Source organism: Nelumbo nucifera, chromosome 5, assembly GCF_055504915.1.
Source record: "Nelumbo nucifera cultivar China Antique chromosome 5, China Antique-T2T, whole genome shotgun sequence".
In the NCBI taxonomy this organism is placed as follows: domain Eukaryota; kingdom Viridiplantae; phylum Streptophyta; class Magnoliopsida; order Proteales; family Nelumbonaceae; genus Nelumbo; species Nelumbo nucifera.
This window is the reverse complement of record NC_142653.1, coordinates 33,923,862-33,939,237: the sequence shown is the minus strand read 5'-3', so window position 1 is coordinate 33,939,237 and position 15,376 is coordinate 33,923,862. Positions and strand designations below refer to the sequence as shown.

At 39.6% G+C, this 15,376-nt stretch overlaps 2 protein-coding genes across 2 annotated transcripts; both read left to right on the top strand.

The window, feature by feature from the left end:
• Nucleotides 1-908: 908 nt before the first annotated feature.
• UMAMIT22 (nodulin MtN21 /EamA-like transporter family protein) lies at nucleotides 909-4,845 on the top strand. Its single transcript, XM_010262640.2, has 7 exons — nucleotides 909-1,144; nucleotides 1,251-1,313; nucleotides 1,482-1,598; nucleotides 1,707-1,959; nucleotides 2,341-2,499; nucleotides 3,763-3,914; nucleotides 4,471-4,845. The coding sequence occupies exons 1-7, from the start codon at nucleotides 942-944 to the stop codon at nucleotides 4,610-4,612; spliced, it is 1,089 nt and encodes a 362-aa protein (XP_010260942.1). The 5' UTR covers nucleotides 909-941; the 3' UTR covers nucleotides 4,613-4,845.
• Nucleotides 4,846-11,952: 7,107 nt separating this feature from the next.
• LOC104600150 (WAT1-related protein At1g68170) lies at nucleotides 11,953-14,981 on the top strand. Its single transcript, XM_019198211.2, has 7 exons — nucleotides 11,953-12,283; nucleotides 12,820-12,882; nucleotides 13,104-13,220; nucleotides 13,328-13,583; nucleotides 13,669-13,827; nucleotides 13,906-14,057; nucleotides 14,315-14,981. Exons 1-7 carry the CDS (start codon nucleotides 12,087-12,089, stop codon nucleotides 14,604-14,606), a joined length of 1,236 nt encoding a protein of 411 aa, XP_019053756.1. The 5' UTR covers nucleotides 11,953-12,086; the 3' UTR covers nucleotides 14,607-14,981.
• Nucleotides 14,982-15,376: the final 395 nt, after the last annotated feature.

Genomic DNA, 15,376 nt, shown 5'->3' with positions numbered 1-15,376 from the left:
GAAAATCCCAAGGAGGCACACCATTCTGCCCTTGCAGAAACATGAAATGTGTCTCCAGACAAACAACCGGATCCATTTGTACTATCAGAGAATATATAGTCATGAGTCATGACTGGATACTAGGCCATCCAGTGGTTAGAATACTCAAATGATCAGCCGCAGAGGCCAGAAGTTTTAGATGCCAAAGGCTACCCTTTGAGAGTAACCGTTTTCGGTTTCTTGAGAGAAAAACCTATTTGGAACTCTTGTCTCTACAAAATTTTTGACATCTTTAGTTGTAAAGTCGCCATCTAGGGAAAAGGTATGGTGAATTGGTTTTCTTGGCCCATGCACCAGCAACACCAAAAAAAGAATGCGATCTTTATCACTTGATCCCGTTTCCTGCTTTGCATCTGTGAAGCTTTTATCCTTAATGGGGTTTACAGATGAGCTGAAACTTCATTATGGTGCATACCCACTCAACCACCTTAGTGGTTCTCAATAGTACTAAAGTTGATGGGACAGCTTAATGACAGAAACTTTTAATTATTAAATCTTCAAATAAAGATAAACTCTGAACATTCAAAAGAAAACACGGTTAGGACATATCTATGTGCCATGAACCAATTAAGATGGATATTCAATTCTCCTCGGCCAATGAAGGCTTGTTTTCCAATTATAGTGATCAAAATCATTACAAGATGTTTGTGTGTAAAACTATTCAAAATACAGTAGATTTCTGGGAAAAGTGGTCCTTTCCTGATTAGAAATATTCCATGCATAATTTTCTTTATTGGGTACCAAAGGGTCTAGATTTCCCATGCCAACAAAAAAAGGGGAAAAGAAGAAAATAAGAAAAAAGGACTTGTCTTAACGTCTGAACCGTCGATTATGCATCTTTTGTGTGCTATCCTTCATTATAAATATTGGACGACCTTCCTAGTCTTCAAGGCCTAGAAACAATGAAGGGTTCACTTGGTTTTCTCATATTCATGGAAACCAATAAACCTTATTTTGTAATGATCTTCATACAGTTTATATATGCAGGCATGGCCTTGTTCTCCAAGGTAGCAATTGAAAAAGGAATGAATCCTTTCATTTTTGTTGCTTATAGGCAAGCTTTTGCTGTACTTGCATTGGCTCCATTTGCTTTCTTCCTAGAAAGGTTCCTAACACTCGCACCCTTTCGTCGTTCACTCTGTCAGCTCTTCAATATGGAATATGGTTTTCATACTGTTTATTTTTGTTGTTTGTCCCTTCTAATTCTCTAGGAAGAAGGCTCCTCCCATATCATACGCTCTACTGTGCAAGGTCTTCTTGGTTGCTTTATGTGGGTAAGTTGACTTTGTTTTGTTCTTTTGTGTCTAGTAGTAGTAGTTAGTGGTTCAACTTAGTTGTTGGAACTGAGGTCGTTATTCAATATCACCTTTATCTTCAACAGTATACTGAACTGATGAGAGCAAGAGTCAATAATATATATTCTCTATACCTATAAATTTCAGGATCACATTGAGCTCCAACCTATACTATGTTGCCATTAACTACACCTCGGCAACATTTGCAGCAGCATCAACTAATGTAATCCCTGCTTTAACCTTTATCATGGCTGTTTTTCTGAGGTAAATAAAAGAATAGCCCTTGCAACTTTCTCCATGCTAAAGAGATAAAACAGAAGACAGAATTCTTTCTTTTTTGTTTTCCATAATGTTGTCATTTTGAATTTTCAGGATGGAAAATCTTTCTTTAAAGCATTTATATGGAGTGGCCAAGGTGGTGGGCTCTGTAATATGTATTGGAGGAGCATTGGTTGTTTCTTTATATCAGGGTCCTCCCATAAAGTTCATGAATTGGTATCCATCAGTTCACGGAGATGCTGCAGGCCAGTCTGCAATTAAGCATAGTTCCAGTACAGATTGGAAAAGAGGCTCTCTTGTCATGCTTTCAGCAAATACAGCCTGGTCATTGTGGCTAGTTTTGCAGGTGCACCATCATAAGCAATTTGGCTTCTCTTTGTGACTAATCAAAATATTAAGATAAAAAAAAAACAGAGAAAACAAAGCAATACTCCATAGCCATTACAGTCTCTCTCCCCAAAATATGACAGGAGAGTTGCAGAAAATGGCATCATTATTAAGTAAGGCAAAGGCTTTCTTTTCAGTATAATACATGAACCAACTCACTAACAAATATATACTAACACTTGACAATAGTTATATAGTCATTATGCTTCCAGGGGATAGTAGCTGGCATTCTGTATATTTATGAAACTGAGGACCTAGATGAAGCCATTTTTTTTTCTTTTCCTTATTCTTTTGGTGGGTTTGTTATTTCTTTATCATTTATTAGTATTTCTGTTTGCAGGCTTCTATTGTGAAGATATATCCAGCTAAACTATCCCTAACTACGATGCAATGCTTTTTTAGCTGCATTCAGTCAACTATTCTGGCCATAGCCTTGGAGAGAAACCCATCCTCATGGAAGCTTGGATGGGATGTCAGTCTTCTTTCCGTTGCATACTGTGTATGTTTCTTCAGTCATATTACTTACATATTCTAATGTTTGAAGTAGTCTTTTCTATTCCTCTCACCCTTCGAATATAGCTGTTAAAGAAAGTTCTGATAGCCTCATCAGCACTAATTGAAGCATCACTCAACTCACATATTCCCCTTGTAAGTGTTAAAACACTAAAACAGGGGATTGAGGGCTGATGATGAGCAACAATGTTTCCATGGATCTCTGTCACTGTACATCTATCTTGTAGACCATAAATGGTTTAATCTTTCATCACCTTATTTAATCACCTATTAGACTTTCCTTGTATAGTATTTTCCAGCTACTTTACATTCAATAAATGGACCTATATTTAGATATAGTGGGAAACCGGTAATCTTGGTTCTGTTTAGTTCGTTTTAGTTTGAAATAGACCTGGCAAAAAGTTGATCCAACCCGCTAACCCAACCCAATAAAGTGGGCCAGGCTCTTTATCTAGTGTTCCAAATTAAGACAATCCGAGCCGACCCAAAAAGAATTCGGATCAGGTCAGGTCAGGTCACGGGTGACTGGCTGGTTACATCTTTTCAAACCACTGTTGACCCGGATGGTTAAACTCGTATTTTTTGATAAAAAATGTTGACTTGGTCAAAGACCAACTAATCCAGCTGAATGAACCATTGACCTGGTCCAACCCTAACCTAAAATATCTAGACCCGCATGTTGTAAACTAAAAATGCCAAAATGTCTAGTCTCATTAATGAACATGCACAACCATCTAAATCATCCTCATTATCATCTAATCCTTGTCCCAACTAATATCGGACCTATCGGTTGCTGGCTACATGGTTCCTGTGTCTCATTCAGTATGTCGCTCTAGTGCCATATCCATTGTTATGCACAAATATCCAATCTTAGGAAGGAGAATCAGCTTCACCAGCTCAGTCACCCATCCTTTCAATCCCCCTCTTATTGGGAACGCATTGAAAGGGGGGTACAGGCCGAATAGTGGACATGGATTCTGTTGTTAACGGCATATTTGACTCTGTATTTCATCCTCAAACAAAACAAAATGGGGTTGAATAAGTGCATCAAATGGTTGAGGTTGCCACCACTTTAACCTACCAATTTAATTATTGAAGTTTGGTCAATTAATCACTCCACTTATTTTAGAAGCTTTGTATAGTTATAGAGTCTTGAGAAGTTTCTCTTCTCTGCTTTTATTCTTTCTTATTTGAATAATGCTTGACATGAAATATTGTCCAAAGACTAAATGCTCGATACAAATTGTAGGGTATAATTGTCACTGGAATCACATACTGGTTGCAAGTATGGTGCATAGAGAAGAAAGGACCAGTGTTCACAGCCATCTTTACACCTTTGGCGCTGCTTATAACAGCCATCTTCTCAGCTTTCCTGTGGAAGGAGACACTGCATTGGGGAAGGTCCATACTCCATACTTACCTACTCAATTATGTTAAGGTTCTTAAATCTCGACACAGGTTGATACACCGAATGGGCCGGGCTGGTACACCAAAATTAAAATAAAAAAAATTTAAAGATTTTTTTTTTAATTTTTAAATAAATAATTTTGGCCGGTTCACGGCTTGACTTGATTTAAGACTTGACCCACAGACCAGCCTGATACGAGTCTGCATGAGCTCAGACCGTAAACAATACTGAGCCCATTCCCCAAAATATCTCAAGGAAAAGAGGCACAACCCATTTTACAGCTCTAATAAAGAGGGGGTCATAATTCATATGTATCGATTGATACAAACTAATAAATATGTTGCGAAATTTCAATCATCGAAAACAAAATTTAACATCTGAGGTTAATAATATTAGTATCAAGTATCGGTTTTCATGGGCAGACCTAAACACCTGGCAAGGAAATTCAATATTATATATTTATTCTAGCGAATAATTTAAAACTTTTTGAGAACTTTGGTTGGTATATGAAATTAATATTTGTCTCTGACGAGGGTCGTGTCCTGACAGTATTGGTGGAGCTATAATTTTAGTGGGGGGCCTCTACAGCGTCTTGTGGGGCAAGACGAAAGAGGAAGGCTTAAGTGAAAGAAGCGAGCAAAGAGAAGAAGCTAAAGAGCAAATCCAATTGGAGTGCATTACACATCAGTAAGTGATGATGGAAGAAGTATTGGTAGAATAAGGATTTGGTGCAACAGATATGAACACTTGGGAGAGCAACAAGAGTCAAGCAACCAACCAATCCATCTGTTGTACAGTTTGTTTTATATCTGTTCTGTCCGTATATGCGGCTTTTTAATTGTAACATTTTTATGGCAAGTTCATCGTTGTAGAATTAAAAATCATTTCAGCTATTTGTTAAATGGGTAATTCTAGTGAATTAAGCACATGATCAGGGTTTTCAATTCCATTCCCTTGCATTATAAATGATTAACCATCTTATTGTTTGGTGTTCAGTTGGTAAACTCTAGATTATCAGAGTGTTTGAATGAGCTGCATGCTTGAGAGAAAGAGAGAGCACAAAACTTGGTGCAAAATTCAGGGGCCCTTTGGTCATATTATGTTTTAAAGGGTTTGTATTAAGGTTCAAAGTTTTGATATATATATATATATATATATCGGTTTTTGAGTCTAGTTACATGCTAAATACTACGTGTTAAGACATTTGGCCATTTTTGAAGGTTAATAACAAGCTCAATTCTTTAAAGTTAAAAAGGAAAGTATAACCCAAGGTTTTTAAAATTGGACCGGATACAGAACCATTTTAGAGACTGATTCCCAGGTTAAATGGTTCAATCGTCAGATTCAAGAAAATAACCCATTCTGATTTAAAAAACCAATAAATAAATAACGGTCAACAATGTTGTTTAGGTTGATGGTTCGACAATTCAATTACTCAGATCAGCAAATCATTGATCAAATCAATGAATTTTTATCAAAAAACGACTTTAAAGTGAAACAAAACCGATTACCTAACCGATTCCTGGTTTTGAAAACGATGGTATAACCCCTTTGAATCAGGCAACTTTTTCATATTGCATGTATTGATAGACACTTTGAATATTGGTTTGTATTACATGTCAACTCTGACCAATGGGCAAATCAATATAAAGTGGTATCTCATGTGAAGATGCTCAACAGAAATGCTTGATACTTGGTTAGATATTTCTAGGGCTGCATAGTTAAAACAGGCACTCATAAAAGTGTGACACTATCTTAGTTTCTTTTCTCCCTTCTAGGGCTAACATACAAAGAATCATTGCTCTTTTTTGATAAAACGAGTTTAAAATATGAATTCACATGGACAAACATACTATTCAAGTTGCTAGTCCAAGATTTTGCTCATCCTATGGATGCCATGCAATTTGTCATGTCACCTGTTCATTCACGAGACAAATTCTTCCTGTCAAACCAATTTAAATGTATCTTAGGATGCAATTGATATTGGTTTATCAGGATGATTAAAACAATCCAAATTTGATTCTCAATCCACTTGAATCTAATACATTACCCTCTGATGTAATATACATTTATACCTGTTCACGGGTCGGTGATTTTATACTATATATCAGGTTCGGGCTTAGAATCATTTAAAATTTGGCAAAAATTAAATCCTAACCCCATTCATGAACAGGTCTAATAATACAAACATGCATACATTCAATATTTAAATTTGATCCAATCTAATAAATAAGATTAAATTCAAATCCAAATCCAAATATTAATAAATCAAAATTCAATGAGATCCGTTTGCCTCTTTAGAGGGTAGACCCGACTAAGAATTAGATGGTCCTGCATGCAAGGGCTAAAAATAGAAGAAGAACAAATCTCTGCAAGAAAAAGTAGATTGTGGTGCAACTGCAACCATCTGCAGGAAGAAAAAAAATAAAAAATTTACAGAGTAGAGGCTACCACTTTTCTTTTCAGCCATGTGGAGAAGAAGATGACAGATTCAAAGCCTGTGTCAATCTGTATATAGCCATTCAAAGAGGGCCAAACCCAATTACTATTACACGCATGGTGCCAAGCACATCCCCATCAAAAATTCAAAATAACCACCTTTTGCCACTTTTCCCAGCTAATAATTTGAATCAAATAGGGGAGGATTGGTCGGTCTGTTGTTTTGGCATGTGCAGATAATTGCATCCCAGACAATTGCCACTTAGATGAATCCTAGGAAGGCCAACAAGCATTTAGACCTGCTGCTACAACGTGTAAGATTCGGATTAGCTCATCTTATAACAAATTTAGTCCCACACATACATGATATAATGGTGAGAGCAGACAAGTAATTTTCCACTGGGAATTAAATGATGATGCTGATAGAGAATAGCTTAACTGAGCCCAAATGGTACAGGATGAAAAGGTAGCATGCAGACAGCTCAGCTCAGTTGAGTGGAGACTTAGCACTAGCCAAATAAATCTTATCCTTGTTCCTCTCATAAACGAATGCCACCTATTTACTATATAATTAATTAGCTTACCCCTTTTTTTAATAAGTAGAGGAAAAAGTTTTCAAGATTAGACAGTTGAGTTTCTGGTGTTGAGCCTCTTGACATTTGAGCATTCTGTGATGAGATCGGATCCCCCAATAACCCAGACCCAGTTACGTTGCAATGCAATTTGAGGAAGATGGACTGAAATTAAAATACTGGATTGGACAAACATTTCGCTTGGTGTTGCAAGTGCCTCACAGTTGGTTTTGGCTGAGACCTGATAACGATGCATCTGTCAACTATTCCCCCATGGGCCCCACACATATTGCCTATAAGCTATGTTTGGTGAAAAATCCTGAGAGCCTAAATTATCAGCTGTCCATTCGCCACGTAAAGAATCGTCTGCTTCAGTCGGAGTGCTTCAAAGCAGCTGGACGAACATAGCTGAACCTTCAGCTTAGCCCCATTTGGGAGGGCTGAAGCACATTTGGGAGAGCTGAACTAAAGCTTATCTTCGGCTTTCCTCTCCCAGATGGACCCTCGCTAATTAGGGCGTGGATGGGCGAGCTTGGAATGAACTTCTTGAGCATAAGCCCAATTTATACAAGAGGTGATATGTTTTACTCTCCCAAATAATGGACCCTCACTAATTAGGGTGTAGAGGGGCGATCTTGGAGACTTGGAATGAACTTCTTGAGAACAAGCCCAGTCTATACAAAAGGTGATATGCTTTTGACCCATATGAAAGCCCAACCCAAGTAAACAGTAGCTATTTTGATTTGGTTGGCCCATAACACTCAGGCCGCATGATGTAAGTTCAGTTTCAATCAAAGGTCCAAACCCAAGCTTATGTAAATTCAATTCAAGACATGAGACATCATCTTCCGATAGGCAAGAGGGTTGGAAAATGGGCTACAATGGAATGATAGATATTTTGAGTGAGGGTGGATTTAGTCCTCAGAAATTTGTGCTCATACTGTTGTCACGGCCCTTTTCAATCATACATTGGGAATTGATGAGGAACGATTTGGCCCTCTAGTGACATTGTGCCACATGGTGATCCTGAATTGTTGCTTAACACCTCAATGTCATGTAGGCAAAGTCAACCTATAGGTACCTCGGCCCAAGACCAGGTCAGTAATCTTAGGACTAGGTCGGTCATCTTAGGATCAGGTTGACCATCGCATGACTAGGTCGGCCATCATAGGATTGAGCTAAGGACCTCGGCATGAGGGGCGACCTCTCTTTGCCGACCTGCCTGAAGCATAGTTGACAACCTGAAGGACATGGTGGCCGACCCCCATAATGAGTGGGCTATCATCTTTGGATCCTCTGGGACCACGTCACCCCATCAATGGAGCTAACTTCTGCCCTACCTGCTTTGGAAGCAGCCAGATGAGTTCTATCGCTTTACATGAAAACCGCCTCCGAGCGAGGTGGGATGGCAAGCTACTTCCCCTAGAGATCTTGGGCATGTAGCATGAATCCCACAACAACTTACACCTATATAAAGGCATCATAGTGATCAGAGAAGGTATATGCAATTTAGTTCTCACAGCTCTCAAGCTTACTTGCTTTTCAGTTCTCCAAACACTCTTCGTTGACTTAAACATTGGAGTGCCCACCTGGATAAAGCAACTTGGACTCTCTAATACTGTCTTCTTGCAGCTTGGTTAGACGACCTTATCATCCCGACGTTCAAACTATCTGTTAATAGGGAGCACAAAATCACGCATCATCGAGAATATTTTCATACTTGCATCTTTTTATTCATAATAAGATATTCTCAACACACGATTAAAAAAAGCTGTGAGAACGGTGTAAACACAAATTTGTGAGCACAAACCCAATTTCATTATTTTAAATTTGGTAAAGCACATAGTACTTATTTGGAAGGCTTTCATGAAGTGGCTTTTGGAGTTGAAATGTAGGCCCCTTACATTCTTAGAGCTATGTTGGTGAAAGCCTCCGAAAGCTCATGAATGCTTACATTGAACTGAAAATTTTATTTTCAGGTGAAGCTAGTTTTGATAGCTTCAAAACCTCCGAAAGCTCTAAGTTGTTCAGTCAACACAGTTCAATCAATACTAAACCCTCCCAAACGGGCCCATAATTTATTTTCAAAAAAGGAGGGCCTCCCTCTTCCAAACACAATTGGTCCATCCCTTTTCTGGGTTGAGGTGAAACCCGTGATAACCCGACTTGGTGACATTGCTGCATTGGAATATTTGCATATATAAGCTTAACTGACCATATAAATGCACTGGGATGGGTCGGATTTGATCTCTCTCTTTATTTGGTTGGGTTGGGTCCAGTTTAACTTGGATGCTGCTTGGGGTAGGGTATGGGCTAAGGCAAAGCCATACTGAACCCGATCTTTTGGCATCCCTAACTATGATTCATTTAACACTGCCGAAAGTGAAAAGTTCTCATGAACCATGCTAATTAGCTAACTTGATTTATTGAGTTGGCACCGGTCAGGGGTCCATTGACTAATTTCAGCTCTTTCAACTGCCAACAACACAAATATCAAATCAAACGCTCACGTCTAAAGCCTTCCAAATGTATCTCCTCTCCATCACATGTTTCGTGGTTTCACATATGACATACTTGGCTCGATCCACAGCATGTGATCCCATTCATCAGCTCACCTCCCCACAATCTACAAAATTTCAGGCAAAACCCAGAAAAGAGCAGTAGAAGAAGAAGATCCATAAGAAATTGAACTATAATTAATTCTGAAGAGTCCTCGGTTCCGACTTCTTAATCGAAGATTTGGACTTCTGGGTTTCAAAGGGTTCATTCCTCAGTCCTCAACTATAATTAATTCTGAAAAATCCTCGGTTCTGACTTCTGAACCAGGGTTTTTGGACTTCTGGATTTCAAGAGGCCTGCTCTACAGCCAGATGGACAAAGGGGATCACGACCTACAATCACCCATTTCACTCTTCCTCTTTCTCTTTCACAGACATTAATGAAGGACCGACCTCGTTCTCTCTCTCTTGAGCATTAAATAGAGGACCAACATCCCTAAAGTGGACAACTGGACATAAAACCTTCTTGATCGTACAACCAAAACCAAATACGGTAAATTTTGTAATAGAATAAAAGAGAGAGTAGAGGTCTAAATCAGATAGGGCCGCCCGCGGCCCCCGTAGTTCGAGTTAGGCCTGGCATGATCATGCGGGCGGTGCTGGGACTGGGGTTTTAGGTTCATGGGCCGGCATGGTTCAGTTTGCAGCCCAACTTAATATGGCTTGCGGCACAGCCTATAATTATTGTATATATAAGCAATTATATATACAAAATTCATATAAAATTATAATTTTAAGTTTTTTATCATTTTTTTAAATAAATAGTTTTGGCTTGATGCACAGTCCAACTTGGCCCAAGGCTTGATTCATGGGCCAGACTGACTCGTAGCACGGCATGGCACAACACGGGCCTGGGCTGTGGGTCGTGTCGGACCAACCCCCAAATTTTTCACCGGGGAGGGTGGCACGACCTCTAATGACCCGTGAGCTAGCACGGCACGGCCCGCACTTTATGCGGACCGCCCATGGGCCATGCCGTGCTGGCCCAACCTGGCCCACTTTACACCTCTAGGAGAGAGTAATTTGATTAAATGGAGTATAAGAGATAAGATTACAAGTACTATGATGAGGACTATCGCACAAGGATAAATAATACAAATCTAATATATATATAAGGAAGGTCTTCAGGCCATAGCCCCCATCATTCAGACATGTGGTAATCTTAACTTTCTAGAAAAAGAATCTCAGAAGTTGGTTGTTCACATTTTCAAAGAGAAAACCCATTCCTCATATATATAAATTGCTTTTAACCACATAAATTTTTGAACTCAAACAAATGGCACTCTAAGACAAGTGCCATACATTCAATAATAGTTCTTTAGAAATACATGAAAAGCAGGAAACTCCCATTCTCATTCATTCTTAAAAAAATACAGAAAATGTTTCTGCCTACAACCACTACACAGCAATTTCAATAGTTTGTTTAATTTGAATTTCAAATATAAATATAATTATTGGACAAATAGTGAATATCAAATAAAATCTTCTAAAAAAACTCAAATAAAATAATATTACTATAAAAAACAAAAAAAGAGTAAAAACCAAAATGATACATATGTGTGATTGCCCTAAATCACATACTAGATAAAATATGATAAATCTCTTAAATTAAATAAAAATCTATCAAAAAAACAAATGAAAAACCTAACCTAAATTTTTAATATAAATAATTTAAAAAATTAAAAATAATTCATATTAGTGGCCCCGTACTGAATACGAGAGTCGTGCCTAATATACAATAACATGAGAGTGATTAGGACTAAGAATTTGATACGTGCATGGCCCATGCACGTTTCTTGCGCATTGTATATCGCTTACACTTTGGGCCATGTCCCCCTGTTTCTGGTTCCTGGTTTTCCGTTCAAAATCAGTCCAAAAAGCTAGTTGGTGGTCTCTCTCTCTCCTTTTCTGAACAAAACGTCGCAGATTTCTCTCCTACCATTCGATCAGGAGTCAGGCCTACCTAACATGGAGTGATGGAACTCGTGAAGCCAAGCGTTCTCTCCTCGAGCTCTCACACTTCCCAGCTTGCATGGGCCTGTTTGGAATGGCTTCTCGAGATCCGCTGCCACAAAAAAACCCATTTGAAAAATTTTGCCACCTGTCAAGGAAATTGACAGTGATATCACGCACGTGTCCAAGTTAACAATACACGTGCACAAAAACATGCGAGCGGTGACACTTCGTTCATGGAAGCAAAGAGAGACGTAAGCGGTGACACACATTGGGAACCAGCGCACTCTTGGCGCTGCATAAATTACAATCAATGCCATTTACCCCTCCTACCTGGCTCTCTACTCCCCTAATTTGTCTCTGAAAGAATCTTCTAGTCTACTTTCTCCCTCCCCATTTAGTTGTTTCGTGTTTGAACCCAACAAGCGACTCGGTCTTTATTTCTCTCTCTCTCTCTCTCTCTCTCTCTCTCTCTCTCTGCCTTATATATACACAGAGTTCTCGTCTTCCTTCTCATTCCAACTGAAACCAAAGCGATTGAGCGAGAAGACGAAGCCTTCGATCTTCTTGCTTGCTCGCTTTCTCTCTGTCACTCTTTCTCTATCTACTTCTTCCTCCTGGTGGAAAACAGAGTTTCGTTGTTATGGCTAAAGATTTCTGCGACATTGTTCATGGATTGAAGCCAGCCATGGTGATGGTGCTGGTTCAGGTCGTATTTGCAGGAGTGAACGTTTTCTACAAATTAGCTGCCATTGATGGCATGAGTTTGAGGGTGTTGGTTGCTTACAGATATCTTTTCGCAACAGTTTTCTTAGCCCCTCTTGCTTTCTTTGTAGAAAGGTTGATTTCTTCTACATTCTTTATTTGCTTTGATCAAAACCCATTGATATAAAGAAGATTTATGGATTTGGGTCGTCGTTTTTTGCCTTTAGGGTTTCTGGATTTTGGTTGGTTGTGTCCTTTTTTTTTCATCTTAATTTTCAGTCAGATGAAATCCACTTGCAGAGCTCAGATCGAAAAGTCTTTTTTATTAGAGTCTCCCAAGTTTTGGCAAAGGTTCAATTTGTCCATTTCTCGATATTGTTTTAAAATTCTTTAATGCAATTCACTCTGACTGAAACCATTAAAAATATAAAAAAGATAAAACTTGCGTCTGTTTATTGCAACACACTTTTATTGACAGCGTTCAAAAAAGAAAGAAAAATAATAGAAACTGTTACTGTGAATTCGTGTGCTCATAAAACCAAAAGAAAAAAAAAATGTTTGCTTAAAACCCACCAACAAAGATATAGATTGATAAAAATGTCCTTTGAATCGCTGATCATTTGGAGCTTAATAAACGAATTGGTTAATCTGTTCTTAATTTGTAATTGCAGGAAGACCCGGCCAAAATTAACACGGATGGTCCTCCTCCAAGCATTTCTTTGTGGATTATTCGGGTAAATGCTTCAACCTAAATTCACTGCCACCTGTTCTTCTTCACATTCAAAATCGATATAGTAGTTTGATATTGTTAAATGGAAACTCAAAACATCTCTGGTTTTTCTGTGTTTCTTGCTTCCGAGTTCCGATATAGATTCATAAATATACCTCTCCAACGGTCGACATTTATTGATTGTTTTCTTAAAAATCACTATTATTGTTATTGATTTTTGCTCAGGGGAACATTGGCTCAGAATTTATACGTGGCAAGTCTGGCTTTAACGTCGGCAACTTTTGCTTCGGCCATGTCTAACCTCATTCCGGCAATTACGTTCATCATGGCTGTTGCTTTCGGGTAAGTTAACGGGAACCACGTGAACTAACTATGTAGAGTACCAACTGAGACCTGTACAATGCAAACATGAAGGGTCTGATCAATTGACTTTTTGACTTGATAATCAGGTTGGAGAGGTTGAACATCAGGACGATGGTGGGGAAAGCCAAGGTGGTGGGGACTCTGCTGGGTATTAGTGGCGCAATGATTCTGACGTTCTACAAAGGCGTGGAGATCAACCTCTGGTCGTCAAAGGTGGACCTGACGCATCGGATACATCACGGACACGTGGCGGAATCACACGCTGAGTCGGGTAATCGCGTATTGGGCTCATTACTGGCTGTTGCCAGCTGCTTTTCTTATGCAATCTGGTTGATTATCCAGGTGATCTTATAACGACTTTTCACTCGATGTACCCGAAGTACCCTTGACTAAACTGTAAAATCCCCCCTTTTATGATCGTTTGTAGACGAAGATGAGCGAGAGATACCCGTGCCAGTACTCGAGCACGGCTCTAATGTGCGTGATGGGATCGATCCAGGCCGTTGTTTTTGCGCTCTGCATGGAGAGGGACTGGTCCCAGTGGAAGCTCGGTTGGAACATCAGGCTATTCACCGTAGCCTATTCGGTACGTATGGATGTATGATGTGTTAACGTATTGTCTTCGGTTTGGGGGGCTAAAAAAATACGTGTGTCCATGTTGCAGGGGATATTTGCTTCAGGGCTGGTGGTGTCGTTGATTGCGTGGGGAGTGATGGTCAGGGGCCCACTTTTTGTATCGGTGTTTAATCCATTGATGCTGGTGCTGGTGGCGTTGATGGGCTCCATCCTCCTCAACGAGAAGCTTCACCTGGGCAGGTTAGTAATTTAAGCTTTAACCAAAACCAGTCAAAGGGTATTTTGGTAATAATTTAAGAATCCGTTAGGCCATGGTCCTGGTCCCCAATCCCCATTATCAGAATCCACCCTCCCCTCCCGACGATTCGGAGCCAGATCCATGACTGTTTTGCCATTTCTTGGGAAAGAGGAAAGAGGAAACGGGTCGGTGATGTGGGTACACGAGTAAGCCGGGGGGGAATCGGTTCTCATTTGATTGTTTCGGTGCGTGAACACAGTGTAATAGGAGCAGCGCTGATAGTTTGTGGGTTGTACGTGGTGTTGTGGGGCAAAGGCAAGGAGATGAAGAGAATGGCGCGGTTGATGCCATCGAAGAGCTCCAGAGAGTCCGAACCCATCGAAGTCGTCGTTGCCAACTCCTTCGACGGAACCAACACTCCGAACAACAGTACTATCGGCGGCACCATCCCGGAAGCTGACACTTCTGCTGCTCCCGGTGGCGTTCCCAGAACGGAAATTTCGTCCAGTGGCCCCGCTACCAACTCACCGGCGAGGGTTTCTGATGCTTGAAGGAGAAGAAGAAGAAGAAGAAGAAGAAGAAATAAGATTAAAAAGAGGAGGAAGAGAGAAGAAGTGACCAGACTCGCATTATCAAACGACCAGCATTGGTTTTCACATAAGAAACGTAGCTTACAAATAAGAAGAGTCTTAGCAGAAAGAGAGGCGGTAGTTTCCCATTGATCACGACAGACAACAGCCCGTTCGTGCGGGCAGTTTTGTATGGCAGGATAGATCGAGATTAATTTCATTTGTTGTTTGTATTTTTCTTTTCATTTTTGTTAATGGGTAGATGAGATCATAATGTAGAACAGTAGAAGAACAACGTTATGTAAATAAGGAATTAATACCTCTCAACGAATGAATTCACTTCCTACTTTTCTGCTCCTGTTGGGCTTTACTTACAGACATTGTCTTTCTAGATTCAACCATGATAGTGAGTGGTGCGTATTAGCTACGTTCCTCCTCCATTAAAGAAAGCATAATTCTCTTTTGAAAAGAAGCTTGATTTAGCACTACAAACTGCATTAAAACAACGCCACCAGATAACTGAACCTACGCTGATATTAGCAAGTTATCTACTCGATTACATCTAATAACTCAACTCTACACGAAACCAATCCATACCTAACCTTCTTCACTGACCTGCAGATCATCAAAATTAAAACTGAAACTGCTTCTCATGAAGATCTTCAAGTTTGGAAGCTTCCTCTAACTTCTGAAAGGCGATGATAATTAATGATCATATTGGAAATAAGATGCAGGTGGCTGCATGGTTGACG

Coding starts and splice junctions, on each gene's coding strand:
- LOC104600150 (XM_019198211.2), top strand. CDS start 12,087: ATGGCTAAAGATTTCTGCGACATTGTTCATGGATTGAAGCCAGCCATG. Junction 12,883..13,103: donor TTTCTTTGTGGATTATTCGG/GTAAATGCTTCA, acceptor ATTTTTGCTCAG/GGGAACATTGGCTCAGAATT. Junction 13,584..13,668: donor CAATCTGGTTGATTATCCAG/GTGATCTTATAA, acceptor GATCGTTTGTAG/ACGAAGATGAGCGAGAGATA.
- UMAMIT22 (XM_010262640.2), top strand. CDS start 942: ATGAAGGGTTCACTTGGTTTTCTCATATTCATGGAAACCAATAAACCT. Junction 1,145..1,250: donor TTTGCTTTCTTCCTAGAAAG/GTTCCTAACACT, acceptor CTAATTCTCTAG/GAAGAAGGCTCCTCCCATAT. Junction 3,915..4,470: donor GAGACACTGCATTGGGGAAG/GTCCATACTCCA, acceptor GTGTCCTGACAG/TATTGGTGGAGCTATAATTT.